At 50.2% G+C, this 27354-nt stretch overlaps 1 protein-coding gene across 2 annotated transcripts in view; it reads right to left on the bottom strand.

Annotated features, from left to right (window-relative positions):
* The window catches only part of LOC147099529 (epidermal growth factor receptor kinase substrate 8-like protein 1), a 99031-nt gene that overhangs the window by 35492 nt on the left and 36185 nt on the right, over positions 1–27354 (bottom strand). For both annotated transcript variants that reach the window (XM_085969759.1, XM_085969760.1), the window contains 10 exons: positions 18144–18208; positions 14474–14635; positions 14100–14249; positions 12577–12659; positions 11602–11762; positions 9062–9123; positions 7383–7518; positions 5314–5402; positions 2178–2252; positions 1010–1155 (listed from right to left, as the gene is read on the bottom strand). In XM_085969759.1, coding sequence (XP_085825885.1) covers positions 1010–1155; positions 2178–2252; positions 5314–5402; positions 7383–7518; positions 9062–9123; positions 11602–11762; positions 12577–12659; positions 14100–14249; positions 14474–14635; positions 18144–18208 — 1129 coding nt within the window. The remainder of the gene's footprint in view (positions 1–1009; positions 1156–2177; positions 2253–5313; positions 5403–7382; positions 7519–9061; positions 9124–11601; positions 11763–12576; positions 12660–14099; positions 14250–14473; positions 14636–18143; positions 18209–27354) is intronic.

The following is a 27354-nucleotide window of genomic DNA, read 5'->3' as shown; positions in this document are numbered from 1 at the left end:
TCTCCCTTTAACCTTCTCCGCTCTAAGGAGATTCGCTAAGAACGTCGAGAGAGGTTTTTCCGCTTGTGTGGGGATCCTTGCTTGCTGAGAGCACAGACTAGAAATTCAGGGGCCGGTGGGGGGGGTGGGGGGGTGGTGGTGGGTGGTCAACTGGCCATGCTTTTCCGCTTGGCGTGTTCTCGGAGGACGAGCCTCCCCCACCAGGAACACAAAACCAGATGACCCCATTTACATAGAATTTACAGCACAGAAACAGGCCTTTCGGCCCAACGTCGGTGACATGAATCAGTCATTCATGAAAGAAAGACTTATGAAATAATACTGAGCGGCCTGCTGGTGGCACTGTCCAGGGAGAGTATAAATACTCAGGCACGGGCCCAGCTTGCGCAGGACATTCTTAACAGGAACTAGTGAAGGACACAACTAGACCTCCATGTTGTAAAACAGTTGATTAAAGCTTTGTTTAACGTTTAGACCAAGTGCCTAGTAGTTTTCTTACGTCAGTCGGTGTTTATGCTCCACACCAACCTCCTCCCACCCCTCTTCATCTCACCCCATCAACATATCCTTCTATTCCCTTCTCCCTCATGTGTTTGTCCAGCTTCCCCTTAAATGCATCTATACTATTCGCCTCAACCACTCCCTGTGGGGGCGAGTTCCACATTCTCACCACTCTCTGGGTAAAGAAGTTTCTCCTGAATTCCTTATTGGATTTACTAGTGTCTATCTTATATTTATAGCCCCTAGTTTTGGACTCCCTCACAAGTGGAAACATCTCTACGCCTACCCTATCGAACCCTTTCATAATCGTAAAGACCCCTCAGCCTTCTCTTATCCAGAGAAAAGAGCCCCAGCCTGTTCAACCCTTCCAGCTAGTTATAACCTCTTAGTTCGGGTGATATCCTTGTAAGTCTTTTTTGGCACCTTCTCCAGTGCCTCTATAGCCGTTTTTGTAACATGGAGACTAGAACTTTGTTCCAACGTGAGGACACGGGCTGGTGGCTCCTACCTTGGCTTAGTCCAGTTCTCCCCCAGTGACTGCCATTGTGCCATCTCCGTCTCGTTGAGGGTGTTGGTCAACAGGTGGACGGCGTCTTTGGTCAAGAACGGGGTGGCAACTGAGCCGGCAACTTCCAAACCGGCGGTCTGCACCATCTGTGCTGGAGCAAAACAGAAAAAAAAACCCGGAAACACCGTTAAAAACCCGGCTTTGTTCAACCGAAGCTATACATGGACAGATATGTCAAAGAAGGGGAAGGGTCGTGATGCCTTTCTCAACTTATGTGGTGTGTACCATCTACAGGCTGCACTGCAGCAACTCTAAGGATAAGGGGTAAGCCATTTAGGACTGAGAAGGAGGAATTTCTTCACCCAGAGAGTGGTGAACCTGTGGAATTCTCTACCACAGAAGGCAGTTGAGGCCAATTCATTAAATATATTCAAGAAGGAGTTGGATATATTTCTTAAGGCTAAAGGGATCAAGGGATATGGGGAGAAGGCAGGGACCGGGTACTGAGTTTGGATGATCAGCCATGATCGCATTGAATGGCGGAGCAGGCTCGAGGGGCCGAATGGCCTACTCCTGCTCCTATCTTCGATGTAACTCGCCAAGGCTTCTCCAACAGCTCCTCCCAAGCCCACCACCTCCAAGTTCCCCAACAATTCACACACACTATCCTGACTTGGAAATATATCGCCCGTCCCTTCATCGTCGCTGGGTCAAAATCCTGGAACTCCCTCCCTAACAGCGCTGTGGGAGCACCTTCACCACACGGACTGCAGCGGTTCAAGATGGTGGCTCAACACCACCTTCTTGAGGGCTAATTAGGGATGGGCAATAAATGCTGGGTTTTGCCAGCGATGCCCACGTCCCAAGAATGAATGAAAAAAAAATTAAAATTGGCTCGATTGGTAACTCCACTGCACAAATCTTGGGTCTGTGCTCTTCGGGGATCTCCCGGCGCAACAGTTCATTTGTGCCAGTTCGCGCCTGGGCCGGTAGATGGCGCACTCTGCGGAGCTGTCGTTACGGAAAAGTCCACGAGACCCTCTGGGGGTTAGCACAAAATGGAGGCGGCGCGCAAAATGGAGGCTGCGCCGCATGCCGTCCCGCGGGCTAACTGGAGGAGAGGAGCAGCTGGCACGAAGCGAGGATTGTCGAAAGCCACCGTGCTTACCGTGGTGAGGGGTCCCAACAGGATGTGGATCAGTTCAGCGGCGTTGGGGTTTACGATGTGGCTCTTCACACGTGCCTAAAAACAAGAGCAAGCGCCGGTCAGGTTGAACCTCCCGGATCGACCAGTCAGCACAAAATCCCCAACCGCTCCCTCAACCCGCTCAGACCCACACACCTGCAAATTCTACACATCATTCACTTTAAAATCGCTCAGCGTCTATTTTTATTCTTTTGGTTTTTAAGGTCTTTGCTTTCTTACCATAGGCTCAAGGTGATAGATCTTACTATTGCGGAATGGAACAGCCCTCCACTCTGCACCCAGTGCCAGTATCAAACACTCCCAGGGCAGATACAGCACGGGTTAGATACAGAGTAAAGCTCCCTCTACACTGTCACATTAAACATTCCCAGGGCAGGTACAGCACGGGTTAGATACAGAGTAAAGCTCCCTCTACACTGTCACATTAAACATTCCCAGGGCAGGTACAGCACGGATTAGATACAGAGTGAAGCTCCCTCTACACTGTCTCATCAAACACTCCCAGGGCAGGTACAGCACGGAGTTAGATACAGAGTAAGGCTCCCTCTACACTATCCCATCAAACACTCCCAGGGCAGGTACAGTACGGGTTAGGTACAGAGTAAAGCTCCCTCTACACTGTCCCATCAAACACACTCAGGACAGGTACAGCACGGGTTAGATACAGAGTAAAGCTCCCTCTACACTGTCCCATCAAACATTCCCAGGGCAGGTACAGCACCGGTTAGATACAGAGTAAAGCTCCCTCTACACTGTCCCATCAAACAATCCCAGGGCAGGTACAGCACGGGTTAGATACAGAGTAAAGCTCCCTCTACACTATCCCATCAAACACTCTCAGGGCAGGTACAGCACGGGTTAGATACAGAGTAAAGCTCCCTCTACACTGTCCCATCAAACACACTCAGGACAGGTACAGCACGGGTTAGATACAGAGTAAAGCTCCCTCTACCCTGTCCCATCAAACACTCCCAGGGCAGGTACAGCACCGGTTAGATACAGAGTAAAGCTCCCTCTACACTGTCCCATCAAACACTCCCAGAGCAGGTACAGCATGGGTTAGATACAGAGTAAAGCTCCCTCTACACTATCCCATCAAACACTCTCAGGGCAGGTACAGCACAGGTTAGATACAGAGTAAAGCTCCCTCTACACTGTCCCATCAAACACTCCCAGGGCAGGTACAGCACGGGTTAGATACAGAGTAAAGCTCCCTCTACCCTGTCCCATCAAACACTCCCAGGGCAGGTACAGCACGGGTTAGATACAGAGTAAAGCTCCCTCTACACTGTCCCATCAAACACTCCCAGGGCAGGTACAGCACGGGTTAGATACAGAGTAAAGCTCCCTCTACCCTGTCCCATCAAACACTCCCAGAGCAGGTACAGCATGGGTTAGATACAGAGTAAAGCTCCCTCTACACTATCCCATCAAACACTCTCAGGGCAGGTACAGCACGGGTTAGATACAGAGTAAAGCTCCCTCTACACTGTCCCATCAAACACTCCCAGGGCAGGTACGGCACGGGTTAGATACAGAGTAAAGCTCCCTCTACACTGTCCCATCAAACACTCCCAGGGCAGGTACGGCACGGGTTAGATACAGAGTAAAGCTCCCTCTACACTGTCCCATCAAACACTCCCAGGGCAGGTACAGCATGGGTTAACATAAAGACAAGCTCCCTTTTTCCTCCCACAGCAATATAATGTAACCACAACATCAGAGGTCTTCGCATCTGCACCTGGGTGACATTTCCATTGCTCACGTTAGTCATCATCCCACCCCCTCTGAGTAAGAAAGATAATTGAGTGGAATTGGTAATGAATTATTGACAGTTTTGACCTAAAGACTAGTCTTTACTGTCAACTTAGTTGGGGCTGCCTTTAACTTATTTCATAAGGGCATATTACGACCGAGAGACAGAGGACAGTCCCATCCATCAGTCTGGGATGGATTTAAACTCAGGTCCCCGACACGAAAGATGGTGTTTAACCCACACTAGCATCCAATTCCGAATGTCTGGTTTAGTTGAATACCAGTCACTCTCTAGGTGACTGGCAGAGGTGTGTCACGAAGATGAAGGAATAAAGAATAGAGAGAATTCGGTCTGTAAACCGACAAATTCCCTACATTCAGCAGGGTAAGGATTACTCACTGTGTAACTGGACAGAGTCACTGTTTATTCAGCAGGTTAAGGGTCGCTCACTGTGTAACTGTATGAGTTCCTGTTTATTCAGCAGGGTAAGGGTCACTCACTGTGTAACTGTGCGGAGTTCCTGTTTATTCAGCAGGTTAAGGGTCACTCACTGTATAACTGTGCGGAGTTCCTGTTTATTCAGCAGGGTAAGGGTCACTCACTGTATAACTGTGCGGAGTTCCTATTTATTCAGCAGGGTAAGGGTCACTCACTGTGTAACTGGACAGAGTCCCTGTTTATTCAGCAGGGTAAGGGTCACTCACTGTATAACTGTGCGGAGTTCCTATTTATTCAGCAGGGTAAGGGTCACTCACTGTGTAACTGGACAGAGTCCCTGTTTATTCAGCAGGGTAAGGGTCACTCACTGTGTAACTGGACAGAGTCCCTGTTTATTCAGCAGGGTAAGGGTCACTCACTGTGTAACTGGACAGAGTCCCTGTTTATTCAGCAGGGTATGGGTTACTCACTATATAACTGTGCAGAGTTACTGTTTATTCAGGGTAAGGGTTGAGGCAGTCTCGCTGAAGTGATTGCCACTTGTCCCTGAGAGCCACAGTTGACACTGCAACTGAGAGCTTCAAGGTGATCCCTTTAAACACAACAACCGATTTAACATCACCAGCGCGATTCATTAACTGCAAACCTCTGCGGCCGCCAAGAATTTAAGTGGCGCTGAGAAGGCTGCTCTCAGTAATAAAAAAAAAAATTAATGACAAAACCCACAGCGACAACGCCCCAGAAAGGCATTCAGCGCTGACGTTTAGCTGTGAGCTAGGCAGGTTTGGCTGGTTGGGGAGACAAACTGCAGTAAGGTCATACGCGCTGGCATTCGCTACAGTCACACCGAGCCCCTTTTTGAAAGGCCCCAGGGCCTTTCTCTCTGCTTGACGTCTTGCTTACCAGCAGGCTGAAGGAGTATTTGTACTTCTGAAAGGCATTAACAAACTCCTCCTGGGTCGGGGGTCGAGCTCTCACCGTCAGCAGGCCCTCTGAAATCGGGAGGAAATTCGATTTTGAAGGCAACAATGCAAGCTTAACGCAAGTCTTTCCTTTCTTTACAAAAACAGGCAAAAAAGCTGTGAAGACTGGGAACACGGGAAATAAAAACAACAAAAAAAACCCCCAAACCATGACATGCTGCAGACACGCAGCCCGTTGAGCAGTATTTGAACGTGGAAGGGATCGGGGTCTAGACTACAGGTCTGACCTCTCATCGGAATCGCGGCCAGCCGTCTGGCTTTTCCGCGGAGAGAACTTGCATTTCTACAGCGCCTTTCAGCCCGTCGCAAAGCGCTTCACAGCCAATGAGGTGCTTTTTTTTGGCGAAGCATAGTCGCTGTTGTAATGTGGGCACACGTGGCCGCCAATCTGCGCACAGCAAGCTCCCACAAACAGTAATGTGATGACGACCAGATCATCTGTTTTCTCGTGATGTTGGTTGAGGGATAAATACTGGCCCCAGGACACCGGGGGAGAACTCAACCCCCCACCCCCCCCCCCCCCGCTTTTCTTCACAATAGTGGCCGCGGGATCTTTTTACGTCCACCTGAGAGGGCGGACGGGGCCTTGTTTTTTTAAATCCGCTTATGGGATGTGGGCGTCGCTGGCAAGGCCGGCATTTATTGCCCATCCCTAGTTGCCCCTTGAGAAGGTGGTGGTGAGCCGCCTTCTTGAACCGCGGCAGTCCGTGTGGTGAAGGTACTCCCACAGTGCTGTTAGGGAGGGAGTTCCAAGATTTTGACCCAGCGACGATGAAGGATCGGCGATATACTTCTAAGTCGGGATGGTGTGTGACTCGGAGGGGAACTTGGAGGTGGTGGTGTTCCCGTGCGCCTGCTGCCCTTGTATTTCTAGGTGGAAGAGGTCGCGGGTTTGGGAGGTGCTGCCGAAGAAGCCTTGGTGAGTTGCTGCAGTGCATCTTGTAGATGGTGCACACTGCAGCCACGGTGCGCCAGTGGTGGAGGGAGTGAATGCTTAAGGTGGTGGATGGGGTGCCGATCACACAGGCTGCTTTGTCCTGGATGGTGTCGAGCTTCTTGAGTGTTGTTGCAGCTGCACTCATCCAGGCAAGTGGAGAGTATTCCATCACACTCCTGACCTGTTTAAAGTCTCATCCCAAAGACAGTGCAGCGCTCCCTCTGTACTGCACTGAAGTGTCAGCCTCGGCTGTGGGCTCAAGAGCTGAAGTGGGGCCTTGACCTCAGAAGGTCGGGAGTGAGAGGCGAGCTGGCTACAACAGAGCCAAGGTTGATGCAAAGCTTCCCAAACTACTTGGCATTGACATTATTCAATTGCACTTGCGTCAATGCAAAGCGCTGCACTTCTAACGCAGTGAAACCGCCCAAGGCGCTTCACAGGAGCGATTATCAGACAAAAATTTGACACAGAGAAGATACAGGTTGAGTGTGTCCAAAATCCGGAGTTCCGGAATCGGTAAAATGTTCCGGAATCCGGACACCCTGGGGGAGGCTTACCAAAAATCGGAAATAGCGCAACCTGGGCCCAGGCATTTCCGGACTCGGCACGTGTTTCTGATGTCCGAAGTCTGGAAATATCGCAACCTGGGCTCGGGCGTTTCCGGACTTCGGACATCAGAAACAGGTTCCGAAGTCCGGAAAAACCCTCTCGGCCTCGGTCCCGAGATTGCGGGTTTCGGGACACTCAACCTGCATTAGGACTGGTGACCAAAAGCTTGGTCAAAGAGCCAGGTTTTAAGGAGCATCTTAAAGGAGGAGAGAGAGGCGGAGAGGTGTTGGACGGGAATTCCAGGGCTTAAGGTCTGGGCGGCTGGTTGATCAATCTAACCCAGAGACACGGAAGCCAATTGTAAAGCCTCCAATTGACACTTTGGTTGAGGTCTGACAGGAAATTGGACTTGAATTGGGGGCACTTCCATAGATGTCTCCCCACCCCCTCGGCAACAGCCTCGAAGGGCCCAGTTGGAGCCTGCCTCTGCTCTACCTACATACCCCCAGTGTCTTTTTGACTCTTCTTCCTCCCCATTCTGCTCTTCTTCCTCTGGTCCAGTATCTTGAAAGCTTCTGCTGTTTTTTGAAGCCTTGTCATGAAGTTCTCGATATCGTCGAAAGCGTGATTGAGAATTATCTGGCAGAGGAGGGAAACAAAGGGGTTCGGTTAACATCTATCACCAAAGCCAAGTTCCTGCACGTCCCTTCCTGCCAACTTTTGAACAGCCCCCAACCCCCCTGTTATAAATCTTATGATCCATGAAGAAAGACTCATGAAATAACACTGGACGGCCAGCTGGTGGCGCCGTCCAAGGAGAATAAATACTCGGGCGTGGGCCCAGCTTTCCCAGGGACATTTTGTAAGACAAGGAACTAGTGAAGTACAACTAGACCTCCATGTTCTGAAACAAGTTGATTAAAGCCTTGCTTTATACTCAAACCAAATGCGTAGTGAGTTTTATTACGTCACCCCTCCAATAGTCTCCCCCATCTATATGTGTGTTTAGATCCATACCCACCCCACGACCCCCATGTCTTTGAAGATCTGTGCAACCCCTTCTCCCACTCTACCCCCTTACACGTCTGTCCATTCAGGGCTTCCCTTCCTCCCCGCGCCCCCCCCAAACCTGCCTGTTCATGTAGAACTGCCCCCCCTTTCTGCCCACTTATCCATAAGGAAGTAAAGGCTTGCATTTCTATAGCCTCTTTCAGGACGTCCCAAAGCACTTTACAGCCAATTGAAGTACTTTATTGAAGTGTAGTCACTGTTGTAATGTAAGCAACACGGCAGCCAATTGGCGCACAGCAAGCTCCCACAAAGAGCAATGTGATAATGACCAGATCATCTGTTTTTATTTAGTGATGTTGGTTGAGGGATAAATATTGGCCCCAGGACACCGGGGAGAACTCCCCCTGCTCTTCTTCGGAATAGTGGCCGTGGGATCTTTTACCCCGAGGGGGCAGACGGTTCAATGCCTCATATGAAAGACGGCACCGCCGACAGTGCAGCACTCCATGTAGTGCTTCTCCCTCCGCCCCCCTCCCCTCACATGCCCGTTTGTTCTGCGCATTCCCCCTCATCCGTCTGCCAATAGCCTTCCCAGCTTGCTTATCCCTTTGTAAAGCCCAGCTCTGACTGACCATCGCCGATTCTCCAGAACGATACCGGGGCTTCGCGGGTTAAGTTATGAGGACAGGTTGCATAGACTAGGCTGTATTTCCTTGCGTATAGAAGATTAAGGGAGATCTAATTGAGATGTTTAAGATGATTAAAGGATTTGATAGGGTAGAGAGAGTGAAATTATTTCCTCTGATGGGAGAGTCTAGAATCTTAAAATTAGAGCTAGGCCGTTCAGGGGTGATGTCAGGAAGCACTTCTTCACACAAAGGGTGGTGGAAATCTGGAACTCTCTCCCCCAAAAAGCTGTTGCGTTTTGGGGGTCAGTTGAAAATGTAAAAACTAAGATTGATAGATTTTTGTTGGGCCAGGTTATTAAGGGTTACGGAACCAAGGCGGGTAGATGGAGTTAAGAGTCAGATCATCCATGATTGAATTGAATGGCGGAACAGGCTCGATGGGCTGAATGGCCAACTCCTGTTCCTATGAGAATGGCCTAAGTGAGACTGACCATTGAGAATGGGAGTCCAGTGAACGGTCAGTCCTGAGCTGTCAAACTCACCACATCGCGAATTGTCCTCTGTTCGGCTGTGTCCATTATGGCTCCACTGGTACCATTGGGTTCTACAACGAGAATAAAATATTGACAACAAATCAATAGCAGCGGTCAACTGAGACTGCAGCGCAATGAATGGCCTAATGTTTGATTAAATAAAAGTGATTACGTTTTGTTCAGTATTGGCCACAGCAGGGTCACTATCTATTGCCCAAGTCCAACACCATATGGCTAGGAGTGGATTAGGGTCGGGACCAGAGTGGGATTGGGATGGGAACTGGAGTGGGATTGGGATGAAGACTGGAATGGGATTGGGATGGGGACTGGAGTGGGATTGGGATGGGGACTGGAGCAGGATTGGGATAGGGACTGGAGCGGGATTGGGATGAGGACTGGAGTGGGATTGGGATGGGGACTGGAGTGGGATTGGGATGGGGACTGGAGCGGGATTGGGATGGAGACTGGAGCGGGATTGGGATGGAGACTGGAGCGGGATTTGGACGGGGACTGGAGCGGGATTGGGATGGGGACTGGAGCGGGATTGGGATGGAGACTGTAGCGGGATTGGGATGGGGACTGGAGTGGGATTGGGATGGGGACTGGAGTGGGATTGGGACGGGGACTGGAGCGGGATTGGGATGGGGACTGGAGAGGGATTGGGATGGGGACTGGAGTGGGATTGGGATGGGGACTGGAGTGGGATTGGGATGGGGACTGGAGAGGGATTGGGATGGGGACTGGAGCGGGATTGGGATGGGGACTGGAGCGGGATTGGGATGGGGACTGGAGCGGGATTGGGACGGGGACTGGAGCAGGATTGGGATGAAGACTGGAGCGGGATTGGGATGAGGACTGGAGCGGGATTGGGAGACCTTTTTTACTTATTGTAATGTCACTTTTTCTTTTACTTTCTATCTTGCTATTGCTCTTTGCTCTCTTATTCTCCCTTTCTCACTCACTCACTATTATTCCTTTCACTCTTTCCGTCCTGTCCTTAATCATTCTCACTTTCTCACAAATCCCTTTTCTCTTAATCTCTCTCATTCTCTCACTTTCTCTCTCACGCACCTGTTGTTCTCTCCCACTTCCTGACTCCTTCTTGCACTCAATCTATCTCCCCAGTTGTCTCACTCTTTCTCTCACTCATTCTTTCATTCTGTCTTTCATGTGCCCTTCCGTTGTTGCTTTCCATCACTTTCTTTCTTCCTTTCTCTCTTTCTCTCTCACTCACTTCTTTCCTTTTGCAATCTCTAAGTTGAATGCATGCTGAGCTATCAACATTTGGAGAGTCTTCACAGTGTTATAGGTAAGAGTGACACAGATTGCAAACCCATTTAAAGCATATGGCACTAAGTTTATTTTTGACTGTGACATACATAGCCAGTTCCCCGCAGTGACATTGTTGCATGAATTCATAAGATGGCCACATCAGAAATTGCCTCACTCTTTTAAAATGTTAAGGTAAGTAAGCTTGCAGACCTCAACGCACACACTGAATCATTTCTCTCGAGGTCAGATATGAGGAGTTTAATGACTCGATATACAGCTGTTTATACCTTTATCCGACTGAGTGAGAATCAGTTGCTTGCTTGATGTTAAGGAACGTTTCAGGGGAAATCTACCTTAGGAATCCCATAAATGTATATATGAGAGCTGTGAGTCTTGTCCAGGAGCTTTAATTCTCCATTGGGCTGTCTCTTTGTAACTGAAGTAGTCTAGATATCTAACAACTTACATTTATATAGCGCCTTTAACATAGTCAGATGTCCCGAGGCGCTTCACAGGAGCAACAAAATTTGGAGCCACATAAAGCGATATTAGGGTCAGGTGACCAAAGGTTGGTCCAAGAGGTCGGTTTGAAGGAGCGTCTTAAAGGAGGAGAGAGAGGCGGAGAGGTTTAGGGAGGGAATTCCAGAGCTTAGGGCCCAGGCAGCTGAAGGCGCGGCCGCCAATGGTGGAGCGATTAAAATCGGGGGCGGGGGGGATGCGCAAGAGGCCAGAATTGGGGGGGCGCAGAGATCTCGGAGGGTTGAAGAGCTGGAGGAGGTTACTGAAATAGGGAGGGGGAGGCGAGGAGGCCACGGAGGGAATTGAAAACGGGGATGAGTCGAGGCGTTGCCGGACTGGGAGCCAATGGATGTCGGCGAGCACAGGGGGCTGATGGGTGTGGTAAACCACTGTTATACCTGCCTGTGTGGGTGTTTGTATTCCACTGTGTACATGTCTGTACATGCCTCGGCTGACCCCTCCCACGAGTCCAGGTATAAAGGTGACTGCTCCACAGTCCCTCTGTATTCTGGACTGGTCGACCACTCGAGGCACACCTTCATTCTCTTGTTAATAAAAGCCTGTTAGTTACTCGCTTAACCTCAGTCTTTTGAGTAATTGATAGCGCATCAATGGGTGAACGGGACTCGGTGCGAGTGAGGAGACGGGGCAGCAGAGTTTGGGATGAGCTGAAGTTTATGGAGGGTGGAAGATGGGATTCCGGCCAGGACTTATACTTAATTGTAAATAAGTATAAAAACACGAGCTTCGTTCCTTACCCATGGCAGCCACTGCAGTCGCTGTTAAATATGATGCTGGTAATGGCGAGGTCCTTTGAATCTTGTTCAAGGCATTGTAGGTCGCTGGTGCCGTGGGGGCCATATTTTGGGGAGGTGAGGGCGGTGAGCTGCTTTGTTCTTTCATTTTCTCCTGGTTAAATCTGGAAAGAAGAATAACAGGAAAATGTGATCCTTTCATAGAATCACGCAGCACAGAAAAAAAAAAGAAAGACTTGCATTTATGTAGCGCCTTTCATGACCACCGGACATCTCAAAGCGCTTTACAGCCAATGAAGTGGAGTCACTGTTGTAATTTAGGAAACACGGCAGCCAATTTGCGCACAGCAAGCTCCCACAAACAGCAATGTGATGATGACCAGATAATCTGTTTTAATGATGTTGGTTGAAGGATAAACATTGACCCCAGGACACCAGGGAGAACTCCCCCTGCTCTTTTTCAAAATAGTGGCCACGGGATCTTTTACGTCCACCTGAGAGGGCAGACGGGGCCTCGGTTTAACGTCTCATCCGAAAGACGGCACCTCCGACAGTGCGTCGCTCCCTCAGTACTGGCACTGGGATTGTCAGCCTAGTTTTATGTGCTAAAGTCGCTGGAGTGCGGACTATTGAACCCACAACCTTCTGACTCAGAGGCGAGGGTGTTGCCCACTGAGCCACAGCTGACACTACAGGAGGCCATTCGGCCCATCGTGCCTGTGCCAGCTCTTTGAAAGAGCTCTCCAATTAGTCCCACTCCGCCCCCCTGCTCTTACCCCCGGGACGTGGTACAAGGGCGGCAGAGTTTTGGATGAGCTTAGGGAGGGTGGAAGATGAGAGGCGGGCTAGGAGAGTGTTGGAATCGCCATCAGCACCGCACTGGGCAGACACTAAGCCATTGGGGTCGGGGAGGAAGACAGGCCCAGTTCCGTACTTGACCCTCTCACTCTTTTCCCCCCTCCCTTTCCAGAAACTCACCTGAGAGCGTTTGGTCTCTCTGTTCTTCTTCCACTTCTCAGATCTGTGATCGCACTTTTGATATCGGACTTAATCAGGTCAGCCTGCAGAAATAGAACAGCGAGGCAGCGCTTAGTCAATGTTTAGTCGGTGCCTAGCTCGATCGCAGAGCCTCTGCTTTATGTTCCTTTGATTTCCATTAATCATAAACGTTAGTAATTTAATCTCCGACATAATTCTACACTAATTGCTGCCCCAGTGCTCTATTAGGTAAAAGGGAACAATTTGTTCCCCTCTGGTACTGTTCGGCTTGTGTGTCTGTTTTCAAATAGGCAGAGTGCACCCTCGATTGAAAAGGAATTGTTGACACTTGGGTACTGTACGCCTGGTGCCTCAGTGCCAGGGCTCGTACATGTACGGCACACATGAGGCGGGGGGTGAGGGGGTGCTGCTTGTGGGGAGAGGGAAACTATTACTCCTGTCTGGGACCATACATAAGAACATAAGAAACAGGAGCAGGAGTCGGCCATTTTGGCCCCTCGAGCCTGCTCCGCCATTCAATAAGATCATGGCTTGTGTGTGTCTCAGTGTCCTCTCCTGCACAAATGCAGCCTCTGCTGTTCTTTTGTGGGCCTTTGTCTCTGTATTAAACATTAGTACAACATTCATTTAACGATTGAAATATGCCTTTTGGGGTTGAATTTTCATTCAGTTCTGCCGATTTATGAAGGGGTTTTTTGATGGAGTAAATAAATGTTTCCCCTGGCAGGAGGGTCGGTAACCAGAGGACACGGATTGAAGATAATGGGCTGAAGAGCCAGAGGGGGCAGACGAGGAAACATTTTTTTACGCAGCGAGTGGTTGTGATCTGGAACGCGCTGCCTGAAAGGGCGGTGGAAGCAGATTCAATAGTAACTTTCAAAAGGGGAATTGGGTAAATACTTGAAGAGGAAAAGTTACAGTGCTCCAGGGAAAGAGCGGGGGAGTGGGGGGGGAGTGGAACTAATTGGATCGTGCTTTCAAAGAGCCGGCACAGGCATGATGGGCCGAATGGCCTCCTTCTGTGCTGCACCATTTTATGATCTCCAGCTGTAATGTGGTGGAAGATCAGCAGAGACCCAACACAATCGGCCCTTTAGGACAAAGCGCCGTCGAATTTATGGTGGGACAACAGAAGACCGCCCATGGAAATTCAATCCTTTACGTATGTCTGTCCTCCTGGTGGGTACTGCACCGCCATCCCTCCCATGCCCACACCACCCACCATTCGGACTGCCAACCGATGCCAATTGTGCCTTTATAACCACTCCCAGTAGGTAGACTAGGACAGCCAGGTTGGTGCTCAATCCAGTTTCCCTTGGACGCGATCGATCCCACAGGTAGGACGATGGGAATGAACCTCAGACTGGGAGGCACAGCAAACCAAAGGCCAAGTTTACAATTAACCCCACCCGCCCACCCCACCCACCCTTCAAACCGTTAGAGTGGGAGAGAAATGAGGTTGGCGTTTCCCCCCCCCCCCTCGCCTTCGCTCTGGCACTCACCCCGACCTCGGAGCACTGGAAGAAGTGGATGTCGGGTTTGGTCTGGTGGGCCTCCTTGCAGACGAGGATCAGCATCGAGTCAAACCTCCAGTTGTTCAGCAGCGAGTCGCACTGCTCGATCACAGCCAGCGGGTAGTTCTCCAGCTGGTCCTAAGTGGTGAAGAGCAACCGGTCAGAAGAAGGCGGTCACCAGCCACGGCGGAGATGACCAAGGCCCATTTAATTTATTTTTTGACCGCTTCGCCGTGGCAAAAAAAAACCCACGAGGTCCAATCACCAGCAGAAGAACCGTGCACGAGACCCCCTCCCCCCAGACTAGCGGTGGGCAATGCCCGCCGAGGCCGGGTAGTCCCCGAGGGCACTGGCGGGCGTACCTTGGACTCGATGTCCAGCAAGCTGACGGCCGAGCTGTTGACTTGCAGCAGCATCTCCTGTGTCCAGATTTTTCCTTTGCTGTCCAACATCTTCAGCTTCTTAATGGAATCCTCCACAGTCTGCGTCTCCTCCCCAGGACCCAGGGGGAAGGTGGTCAGGTGCTGCAGGGAACAAGCAAACGGTGGCGGAGAATTTGAAAAAAGGGAAAACCCGGACGGAAGTGAAAGGAGCATTTAGGACTGAGGTGAGGAGGAATTTCTTCACTCAGAGGGTGGTGAATCTTTGGAATTCTCTGCCCCAGAGGGCTGTGGATGCTGAGCGAGGATGGTAGTGTAGTGGTAATGTCACTGGGCTAGTAATCCAGAATTTCTGAACTAATGATCCAGAGACATGAGTTCAAATCCCTCCCACCAGTAGGTAGGGAATTAAAATTTATCAAAAAGGAGTTAAATATATTTCTTAAGGCTAAAGGGATCAAGGGATATGGGGAGAAAGCAGGGACAGGGTACTGACTTTGGATGATCAGCCATGATCGCATTGAATGGCGGAACAGGCTCAAGGGGCCGAATGGCCTACTCCTAGTTTCTATGAGTCGTTGAGTATATTCAAGGCTGAGATCGATAGATTTTTGGACTCTAGGGGAATCGAGGGATATGGAGATCGGGCGGGAAAGTGGAGTTGAGGTCGATGATCAGCCATGATCTTATTGAATGGCGGAGCAGGCTTGAGGGGCTGAATGGCCGACTCCTGCTCCTAATTCTTATGCTCTTATGTACCACATCATGTGGCCCAGGAGCATTGCAGGGGACTAAAGGAAAGATGACCATTCTTCCAAACTCTAGGGAATATAGGCCTAGTCTACTCAATCTCTCCTCATAGGGCAATCCCCCCCATCCCAGGAACCAGTCTAGTGAATCTTGGTTGCACTCCCCCTATGGCAACATAGAAACATAGAAGATAGGAGCAGGAGTAGGCCATTCGGCCCCTCGAGCCTGCTCCGCCATTCAATGAGATCATGGCTGATCATCCAAATTCAGTACCCTGTCCCTGCCTTCTCCCCATATCCCTTGATCCCTTTAGCCTTAAGAAATATATCCAACTCCTTCTTGAATATATTTAATGAATTGGCCTCAACTGCCTTCTGTGGTAGAGAATTCCACAGGTTCACCACTCTCTGGGTGAAGAAATTCCTCCTCATCTCAGTCCTAAATGGCTTACCCCTTATCCTTAGACTGTGACCCCTGGTTCTGGACTCCCCCGGCCATCGGGAACATCCTTCCTGCATCTAGTCTGTCCAGTCCTGTTAGAATTTTCTAGAGAGCTGTGGATGCTCAGTTGTTGAGTATATTCAAGGCTGAGATCGCTAGATTTTTGGACTCTAGGGGAATCAAGGGATATGGGGATCAGGCGGGAAAGTGGAGTTGAGGTCAATGATCAGCCACGATCTTATTAAATGGCGGAGCAGGCTTGAGGGGCCAAATGGCCAACTCCTGCTCCTATTTCTTATGTTCTTATGAGCATAGGGAGCAGCAAATATTGGGGTTGTAAGGCGAAAGGTCAGCGCGCCAACACACCATGTCATCTAGACGTCCATGAAATGAACTCTGAGGGAGTAATTAGTTTGGGCCTGTTTTTTGGGCAGCAGGTGGCCGAGCAAAGAAAGCAGGTCCTGAAATTGGTCCCCCGGGGCCTACATCTTCGGGCCGAGCTGGCGGCACTGGGTCGTACCTCCATCGGCAGCTCGCTTCACTAGAAAAATTACAACAGGTAAATTTGGAGGCGGATAGGGGTTGGGGGGGGGGGAGTTGGATCGGGCAACGGTGAGGGCAGCTGATCGCGAGGGGTGCAGAGGGCGAGGGAGCACTCCTGCTCCTCCTGGCTCCGCGGAAAACTTTCTCGAAAATATTAATTTTTTTTGAATACTTCTACAGGAAACTTTGTGCTATCCGGCACCGACGGGACCGAACTGCTGCCGTCCCATCAAAACTGCCGGACAAACCAACGCTAATGTTAAAACATATGGAAGCTTTTGAGCTCCGTATCTAGCAACAAACCCTGTTGCTTAGCAACAGCTTCTAAACAGTCGGCCGTAGCTTGCAAGCGTCCCTGTAGCTAAGCAACAGCTTTAGCTAGACCTTGCAGAGCCTGACTAGTGAAAAAAAAGCAACGAAAAGAAAAAAAACTTACTGAACCAACTCCTGAATTTTGCCGGTGGATCGAGCATTCCGGACAGTTAACCTCCGGATAAACCAAAGTTTCCTCTAGTTGGTGGCTGGAGAATGTTGAGGGTGGGTGGGGGAGGGTGTGGGGGAGTGCTAGGCCCGAAGCCTGCCCCGCTCACTGGTAACGGATCCTGTAGAGGTGTCCTTCAATGGGCGTTAGGACCCTCGCTGACATATTTAAAGGGTCTAATGCCTGTTTTAGGCACCCGCCTGGGTCCCGCCATGTAGAAGCGGGACCAACGCTTGCGCAGTTTGGGCGCCCGCCCGTCCCCACTGCTAAATCGGCCCGTCTTGCGCCGCAGGCTGTGTGAGGTGCTGGAGGGCTGTTGCTGTCCTTTGACCACTAGGCCAGTAAAGGGTAGGAGGGAAATAAAAACAGAAAATGCTGGAGACACTCGGCAGGTCAGGCAGCATCTGCGGAGAGAGAAACAGAGTCAACGTTTCAGGTCGATGACCTTTCGTCAGAACTGGAAAAAAGCCGGAAATGGAACAGATTCTTAAGCAAGTTTAGGGGCTGGGAAAGGGGGAGGGGAGGAAAGAACAAAAGGGAAGGTCTGTGATAGGGTGGAAGGCCGGAGAGATTAAGAGACATTAAGAGATATTCAAGGTGAGAGGAGATGGTAATGGGACAGGTTAAGAAACAAAGGATGGCTCTAGATGGAGTGTGAATTGCGCTGGCAGAATGAAGGACAGCTATGGCAGGAATGACGCATGAGGAGAGATTGGGTCGATTGGGCTTGTACTCGCTGGAGTTTAGAAGAATGAGAGGGGATCTCATTGAAACATATAAAATTCTAACAGAACTAGACAGACTAGATGCAGGAAGGATGTTCCCGATGGCGGAGGGAGTCCAGAACCAGGGGTCACAGTCTAAGGATAAGGGGTAAGCCATTTAGGACAGAGATGAGGAGGAATTTCTTCACCCAGAGAGTGGTGAACCTGTGGAATTCTCTACCACAGAAGGCAGTAGGGGCCAATTCATTAAATATATTCAAGAAGGAGTTGGATATATTTCTTAAGGCTAAAGGGATCAAGGGATATGGGGAGAAAGCAGGGACAGGGTACTGAATTTGGATGATCAGCCATGATCTCATTGAATGGCGGAGCAGGCTCGAGGGGCCGAATGGCCTACTCCTGCTCCTATCTTCTATGTTTCTATGTGGGAGAGAAGAAAAAAAGACACAGACAAAAAGTGTGGATGAAAAATATATATATGATTGGGGCCGAGGTTATGGTCTGAAATTGTTGAACTCTGTGTTGAGTGCAGAAGGCTGTAAAGTGCCTAATCGAAAGATGAGGTGCTGTTCCTCGAGGTAGGAGGGAATTGGAGGAGGAGGCCCCAGGCTCCTCAAACAGACCCCCCCCAAATCAAAAAGTAACCCAAACATTTGTCAATTTTACCAAGAAAATGTGAATGAGGTTCGCAGAGACGGGTGTGGTTACTTACGTTCACGTAGTACTGAGACTGATCGTCCATTATGAAATTGGAGTTTGAATATTTCTTCCTTTGTTCTGTAAGTCAAAATAAGCGTACTGTGAGGACAGGGCCTGGTGACAGCAATGTGAACAGACTGCTTCGGGCAGGAGTGCTACTTAAGATTTAGCAGGTGCAGGCGTGGCAAGTTAAATGTGACTCCCTCGTTATGCTAATCCAGCTACTCAAATTCAAATTCAAATTCAAATGCTTTATTGGCATGAAAGTTACTCTCTGTGCATGCCTGAAAGCACACGGATATTTGCAGTTTCTTTCAATGTCTTTCTCCCTGTTCTCTCCCTCCCTCTCTCGCTCTCTCCCTCCCTCTCGTTAACAGCATTGCCTTCAGCGTCTCTGCAGGGGAAATTGGATTAAATTGCTGCTGGCAAAAATGACCTTTTGCAGGATCTCAAAGGGAGTCTCTCTCGGATTCCTAACGCTGCCTGCAGAATCAGCTTCTCATTACCTGTTAAACCAGACCGTCAGGTTTCTGTTCATGGGAAAGGCAGGGACTGTTATCACTGGAACATCTCTGGATGCAATCTTTGCTTTTCCATTTACTGAGTCATGGTTACCTGACCGTGGACGACCTCTCTAAAAGATCGGTTGGTTTCTATTTTCTCTCCTTCTCCTCTCTCCATCTCTCGCTGGGAAAGGGGCAAAGCTCCACGGGCACTGATTGGCACCCCATCCACCACCTTAAACTTCCACTCCCTCCACCACCGGCGCACCGTGGCCGCAGTGTGTACCGTCTACAAGATGCACTGCTGCAACTCGCCAAGGCTTCTTCGGCAGCACCTCCCAAACCTGCGACTTCTTCCACCTAGAAGGACAAGGGGCAGCAGGCGCACAGGAACACCGTCACCTCCAAGTTCCCCTCCAAGTCACACACAGCATCCTGACTTGGAAATATATCGGCTGTTCCTTCATCGTCGCTGGGTCAAAATCCCGGAACTCCCTCCCTAACAGCACTGTGGGAGCACCTTCACCACACGGACTGCAGCGGTTCAAGAAGGAGGCTCACAAATCAAATCAAATCAAATCAACTTTTATTGTCATTGTTAGTGCACAAGTGCAGTACAACGAAATGTAGGCTTGCGGCTCCCGAGAGTGTACATTTGGATTAAGACATTTAAACATTCAACATACATTTGGCTTGTAGTATATTAACATAAATATGACCATAATAAAGTGCATTGGCAGATGTGCAGGCTTTAGAGTTTATTTGTGGAGTTCAGTAGGATGAAAGAAGCTGTTCCTAAATCTGGTCGTATGGGTGCGAATGCATCTGTAGCGTCTCCCAGATGGCAGGAGGGCGAACAGACTGTGGCTGGGGTGGGTAGGGTCCTTGATGATGGACCGTGACCTCCGTAGACAGCGTTTCTGGTATATGTGCTCTATGGTCGGTAGCCGGGTGCCGGTAATGCGTTGGGCAGTTTTGACTACCCGCTGCAGGGCTTTCCGGTCATAGTAGCTACAGCTGCCATACCATACTGTGATACAGTTCGTCAGGATGCTCTCTATTGTGCAGCGGTAAAAGTTAGAGAGGATCAGGGGTGACAGGTTACATCCCTTCAGCCTCCTTAGGAAATATAGGCGCTGCTGGGCCTTCTTCACCAGAGAGGAGGTGTTGAGGGACCAGGAGAGGTCCACCACCTTCTCAAGGGGCAGCTAGGGATGGGCAATAAATGCTGGGCCTTGCCAGCGACGCCCACATCCCGTGAATGAATAACTTAAAAAGAACACCCAACTGATCACTCTTCATGTGCCAAGCCAGACATCAGCAGGCTATTCAACCATGGTGGGAGCATCATAGCGAAACCCGACCTCTACATGCGCCCACATAGTGGGGGGGGGGGAGGCGGCGGAGGGAAGCGTTCACTGTACAACGATCGGGGCAGGGAATTCAGGCTGATTTATTCCCTCCTCCCCTCCTTCATATCCGAGGGGACAATGAGGCAAAAATCTCAGCAAAGCCATCGCTGCTCCCGTCTCAGATTGGCAAGGGTAGAGCGGACCAGGGATCAAACCTGGGACCATCTACCCACCGAGCCAACAGGAGTGTCCCGGCAGCAATGTATACCCCAGTCACTGGGTTGGCTCCTCTTGATTTTCTGATTGCTTTTGTTGAGTTTTTCTGGCCCCCATCACCCAGCTCTCCCTCGATGACGAAAACAGCAGCCAGCCTCGAACGCTCCGGGAAATGACAGGACCCATGATGGATCGCCGCTCCCTGCACTGCCTTGGGGAAGGGAAAGAGACACTCGCAAGGTGTCAGCCATGGCTCGGTAAGTAGCACTCTGAGTCGCAATGCCTTTGCTTCAAGCCCCACTCCAGAGACTTGAGCCCAAAATCTAGGCTGACACTCACAGTGCAGTACTGAGGGAGCGCTGCACTGTCAGAGGGGCCGTCTTTCGGAAGAGACGTTTGCCCTCTCAGGTAGACGTAAAAGATCCCATGGCCACTGACAAGAAAACTACTAGGCACTTGGTCTAAGCATTAAACAAAGCTTTAATCAACTGTTTTTCAACATGGAGATCTAGTTGTGTCCTTCACTAGTTTCTGTTAAAGAATGTCCTGAGCAAGCTGGGCCCATGCCCGAGTATTTATACTCTCCCTGGACAGCGCCACCAGCAGGCCGCCCAGTATTATTACATAAGTCATTTCCACATGAATGACAAGGTTCATGTTGGCCACTATTTTGAAGAAGAGCAGGGGGAGTTCTCCCCGGTGTCCCGGGGCAATATTTATCCCTCAACCAACATTGCTAAAAAAACAGATTATCTGGTTATTCTCATATTGCTGTTTGTGGGATCTTGCTGTGCACAAATTGGCTGCCGCGTTTCCCGCGTTACAGCAGTGACCACACTTCAAAAAGTACTTCATTGGCTGTAAAGCGCTTTGGAACAACCCGAGGCTGTGAAAGGCGCTACATAAATGCAAGTTCTTTCTTTTCCCCTCAGGTCCGATTCCTGATCTCAGCCGGGGAGACAGTTGGCGAAATAATCAGCCCGAGTGAACCTGGATTGGGGAGCAAAAGTCAGCCAGGGTTGCCGTTCCTGATCCCTGTCCTTCTGGAAACGTCGCGATGAGGATAAGGCAACAACAACAGCAACTTGCATTTATATAGCACCTTTAATGTAGTAAAATGTCCCACGGCGCTTCACAGGAGCGATTATCAAACAGAATTTGACACCGAGCCACAAAAGGAGATATTAGGACAGGCTGGTCAAAGAGGTAGGTTTTAGCAGCATCTTCTTCTTCTTAGGCAGTCCCTCGGAAGCGAGGATGACTTGCTTCCACATTAAAAATGAGTTCACAGGTGACTGATGAGTCCAATGCGGGACCTACAGTCTCAGTCACAGGTGGGGCAGACGGTGGTTGAAGGGGCGGGTGGGTGGGGTGCTTGGGTTGACGTGCGCTCCTTGTGTTGCCTGCGCTTGGCTTCCGCTTGCTCCCGGCGAAGAGACTCGAGGTGTTCGGCGCCTTCCCGGATGCTTCTCCTCCACTTTGTGCGGTCTTGGGCCAGGGATTCCCAGGTGTCGGTGGGGATGTTACACTTTTTCAAGGAGGCTTTGAGGGTGTCCTTGAAGCGTTTTCTCAACCCACCTGGGGCTCTCTTGCCGTGCCGGAGCTCCGAGTAGAGCGCTTGTTTTTGGGAGTCTCGTATCGGGCATGCGGACAATGTGACCCGTCCATCGGAGCTGATCGAGCGTGGTCAAAGCTTCGATGCTGGGGGATGTTGGCCTGAGGAGCGAGAACACTGACGTTGGTGGAGAGGCGGAGAGGTTTAGGGAGGGAATTCCAGATCTTAGGGCCTCGGCAGCTGAAGGCACGGCCGCCAATGGTGGGGCGATGAAAATTAAGACCGGGTTCAGCCGCGATCGAGTTGCCTGACGGCGGCGCCCCTCGAGGCTGGCACACAAGCAATGGGGGCACTCGGTGAGAAGTAGGTGAGTGCCCGCGGGGACCAAAGCCCACCAAGGAGCCAACGCCCTCAGGAGAGGGCAGGAAGGACGAGAGAAAACAAACAAGCGTCTAAAAGAAACAGTTTCTGCCAGACAATGTATTCTTGGGCCAATTGAAGGATCGCTTTGTCTTGTTCACATTGATTCCTGGAGTCATTCTTCATCTCTGAAACCGGCACCACAAAAGCTGGAGCCGAATAAAAGGAACCAATTTGCTGGCACTTTCAATATCTATCGTTTGTGGAGGAGATGTGTTTGATTTCAACAAGCAGCTTGTGTGGGTGTAACTCGACACCCCTTTGAATGTATCACACCAGTTGCCCAGTGGGTTTCTTGCGAAACGTTGTCGCATCGTTCTGATTTCAGCCACCGTCACCTGCTCCTGGTTTTCTTATGCTCATTGAAGTGAGGTTTCGTTTGGTCCCCCAGTGTCGGCACCAACCAATCTGACCTCCAACTCGGATGAATCGGGCTTGGATGAACACCAAGGCTCCTTCATAGCAACAGGAGGGGGCCATTCAGCCCCCTCGAGCCTGCTCCGCCATTCAATGAGATCCAGGCTGATCTGCGACCTAACTCCATCTACCCGCCTTTGCCCCACATCCCTTAATACCTTTGGTTAACAGAAAGCTATCAATCTCCGATTTAAAATTAACAATTGATCTAGCATCAATTGCCGTTTGCGGAAGAGAGTTCCAAACTTCTACCGCCCTTTGTGTGTAGAAGTGTTTCCTAATTTCACTCCTGAAAGGTCTGGCTCTAATTTTCAGACTCTGCCCCCAGTCCGAGACTCCTCAACCAGCGGAAATAGTTTCTCTCTATCTACCCTGTCAGTTCCCCTTAATATCTTGAAAACTTCGATCAGATCACCCCTTAACCATCTAAATTCTAGGGAATATAACCCTAGTTTGTGTAATCTCTCCTCGTAACTTAACCCCTGGAGTCCAGCTATCATTCTGGTAAACCTACGCTGCACTCCCTCCAAGGCTAATATATCCTTCCTAAGGTGTGGTGCCCAGAACTGCTCACAGTGCTCCAGGTGTGGTCTAACCAGGGCTTTGTCCAGCTGCAGCATAACTTCTACCCCCTTGTATTCTAGTCCTCTAGATATAAAGGCCAGCATTGCATTAGCCTTTTTGATTATTTTCTGTACCTGCCTTCCTCTCTGCCCCAACAAGGGCCCGGGTGTGGATATTGCCTGCACTCTCTATTTCTAGCAAAATGATAAACATTTGCCTCAGTCCCAACCTCAGAAGACTGTGCAACATTGTCCCTACTGCAGTTTGACGTTATTCCATTTCCCTAGTCAACCATCCCATGGCCTCTCTGAGTTAGAATGTGGGCTCATGCCCACCCGGAATTGGGTTGGTTGTTTTTGGGAGCTTGCTGTGTGCAAATTGGCTGGCGCGTTTCCTACGCAACAGCAGTGACTACACTTCCAAAAAGTGCTCACGCTGTTCCAATGAAGCTCAACACAAGCTCGAGGAACGGCACCTTGTCTTTCGATTAGGCACTTTACAGCCTTCTGGACTCAACATTGAGTTCAACAATTTCAGATCATAACCCCGCCCCTATTTTTTCACACGGCAGCTGTTGATGATTCTGCCATTCCCATTTACACCTCTTCTAGACTCATCTATTGTTCCTTTACTTGTCCCATTCACATCTCCTCGCACCATCATCCCTTTTGACATTGAGGGCTGGATTTTGATACTGGAGGCGTGTAGGAGGCGGGACTACAACTTTCGGGGTTGTAGTCCCGCCTCCATCGAGCTGTGGCCAACCCACGCGATTTTCCCTTGATTGACCTTGTTGAGCCCGCCCAGCGGGCCCAGCAGGCCAATTAAAAGCCACCTGGCAACAGGTGACGTCACAGATTGACATTTCATCTGTCAAGAGCTTTTGACAGATGAAATATCAGCGTTTGACAGCTGTTTGAAGCTGTCAAACACTGACAATCTGTACTCCCAAGTTAATTCCTTCCTCTCAGGCTGATTTAGCAATCTCTCCAGAACAGAAAGCTGAATGCTGCAACTTTTGACAGCTCGCGGCCATTCTGCTTTCTGTGCCGATGAGATGAGGGACTCCCGAGACCTGAAGGAAGGAAGGCGGTAAAGGGAAGTAAAGGGAAGTAAAACTTCTCTAAACACTTTACACACACCAAACACACTTACCTCTGCACTCATGCACCCATCACTCACCTGAACACCGGACATCTCGAACCCTCCAAGCCCTTCAGCCCGACGGCCCACCTCGCTAACTTGGCGTGGTTTGGAGCCGTCGGGAATCCCACACTTCACCAATAAAAATAGGGATTAGGCTAAAAACTGCCTGTTAACTACCTGTTAACAGGCAGTTAATTGGCACTAATCCCCTTCCCGCCTCGGGGAGGCGGGTCCCAGCACGGGTCGGGTACCCGCCTCCTGGGAAACGGGCATGGAGGCGGGTTGGGGGCGGGATGGGTTCGTGCCCCCCGATTTCGCGATTTTAAACCCCCCACACGCCTCCAATCCCGCCTCCACGGCCCAATGAAAATCCTGCCCTCAATCTCTCCTGCCTTCCACCCTATCACAGGCCTTCCCTTTTGTTCTTTCCTCCCCTCCCCCCTTTCCCTGCCTCTTAAAACCTATTTACGTCTCTAACTTTTTCCAGTTCTGATGAAGGGTCATTGACCTGAAACAATGGCCCAGTAATTCGGGTCCCAACGCGTGAGTACGCACGGCGTACCCACGCGTGGACCCGATAGAAGTGCCGATTTCTTGTATGCACAGCGCATGCGCGGGAAAACGGCACTTCCGGTCCCCTGAAAGCAGGGGTTAAGAGGTGAAACGCGTGCGACGTATGAGGCAGCGCGTGCGCGTTGAACTTCCTTTTTTTTGACAGGTTTGCCCGTGCATGAAGGCCTCCACCTTTTATACATTAAAAAAGCAGACGTAAGGACTTCATTTTAAAAGGTAAGTGGTCAATTAATTAAAATTAGAACATTTTTTCCACAGGTTTATTATTTTTAAATACTTTACAGTAAGGTAAGTGTATTTTTAGCTCTGATTTTCAAAAATTTAAAATTATTGTTTAAAATGGTTATTTAATGTTATTTATAGTTGATTTAAATAGTGTGATGTTTTAAAAAAAATTATTTTAAGGTTAAGTACTGTTTTGGGCGCCCAGAGTTTTCATGAGCTTGACAGGTCTTATGTCAAACTCATGAATGGACTTTCCCTCCTCCGATTGGTTGCCCAGTGCTCACGTGATCCCAGCCGACGCATCGCACTAACTACGCCGCTGGATCACGCCAGCACAGCGCGCCGGGAGCTGGAACGGGCCACCGACAGGAAATCCACGCAGGCCCAGGCCTCAACTGCCGGCGCGCTATGTAAGTGTAGGTCGGGGGCTTGCACCCGCGGGAAGCCCCCGACACGAATTTCTGGGCCGTTAACTCTGTTTCTCTCTCCGCAGATGCTGCCCGACCTGCTGAGTGTTTCTGTTTCTACTTCAAAAGTACGTCGTTGGTTGTAAAGCGTCGGGGGACGTCCTAAGGTCATGAGAGGCGCGACGCAAATGCAAGTCTTTCTTTCTTTCCTTCCTTCCTCCCTTCCTTCCTTCCTTCATCAACAATCTGGCAAACAGTAGATCTCAAGAGAGCCGCTCTGCAGCAGAAGAGCCATTGTTTACGAAGCTCACCTCTGTCGTGTTTACGTCTAGTTTGGTAATTCACCCCAAGAGAGCAGTCATCAAGAACTCCGTGTTCCGAGACTGAAGGGAACGAAAGTGAGGGTTTCACTATTAAGTCAAGGGTTGGCACATTTTGCAAGTCTCAAACTGGAGAAGGGGATGTGAATTCAGCAGAAAGAGCAGAGCAATATGACTTAAAGTTCCGGGATTGGCTTGACTGTTGCTGAGATTATGAAGGGATCTGAAGTCTCAGCGAATGATGTCTCGATGGTGTGGGAGAAGCAGACTTTTGGGCCTCCATTTTAACTGACCCGTGGAGTCGGGATTGGAGATGTGCGGGGGGTTAAAGTCCTGAATTCGGGGGTCCCGACACCATCCCGTCCCAAACCCGCCTCCATGTAAGTTTCAAAGGAGGCGGGGACCCGCCCCGCACTGGGAGCCACCTCCCCGAGGCGGGAAGGGATTAGTGACAATAAACTGCCTGTTAACAGGTAGTTAACAGGCAGTTTTCAGCCTAATCCCTATTTTAAAGCTTGAAGTGTGGGATTCCCGACTGCTCCAAACCACGCCAAGTTAGAGGAGTCGGGCCGTCGGGTTGAAGGACTTGCAGGGGGTGCGATGTCAGTCTTCAGGTGAGTGGTGGGTGCATAAGTGCAAAGGTAAGTGTGTTTGGTGTGTCTAAAGTGCGTAAAGAAGTTTAAATTACCTGTACTTACCTTTTTAGCCTTCCTTCCTCTAGGTTTCGGGAGTCCATCATCCAGCCGGCACAGAAAGCAGAACGGCTGCGAACTGTCAAAAGTGACAGCCTGCAGTTTTCTGTGCCGGTGAGATTTCTAACTGAGTCTGTGTAGAAGGACTCAGGTTAGAAGTCAGACTGTCAGTGTTTGACAGCTTCAAACAGCTGTAAAACACTGATATTTCATCTGTCAAAACGTCTTGACAGATGAAATTTCGGTCTGTGACGTCACCTGTTGCCGGGTGGCCCTTAATTGGCCTGCTGAGCCCGCTGGGCAGGCTCAACAAGGTCAATCAAGTTAAAATCGCGTGGATTGGCCGCATCTCAATGGAGGCGGGACTACAACCCCGAAAGTTGTAGTCCCGCCTCCTTCCCGACTTCTGAGTGAAAATCACCCCCATGGTACCCAGTTTACAATTTGGAACGTTCCAGAAAGCTCACTCCAATTCCAGCTAAGTTGCAACCCTTCGTATTAGTGGAGGGAGTTAGGCCTATTGGGATTAGCCATTCTCCCTGGCAGTAAACCGCTCCAGAGACGTGAGCGCATAATCCAGGTTGGCGCACCAGTGGCGGTGCTGAGGGAGTGCAGCACTGTCGGAGGTGCCATCTTTCAGATGAGATGATAAACCGAGGCCCCGTCTGCTCTCTCAGATGGACCTGAAAGATCCCGCGGCCACTATTTAGAAGAAGAGCAAAGGAGTTATCCCCGGTGTCCTGGGGCCAATATTTATCCCTCAGCCGACAGCGAAAAAAAGATGATGTGGTCATTATCACGTTGCTGTGTGTGGGAGCTTGCTGTGCGCAAATT

The sequence above is a fragment of the Somniosus microcephalus genome, chromosome 28, assembly GCF_052327205.1.
Source record: "Somniosus microcephalus isolate GS21.2 chromosome 28, FLI_Smic_1.0, whole genome shotgun sequence".
NCBI lineage: Eukaryota > Metazoa > Chordata > Chondrichthyes > Squaliformes > Somniosidae > Somniosus > Somniosus microcephalus.
This window is presented reverse-complemented; position numbering and strand designations above follow the sequence as displayed.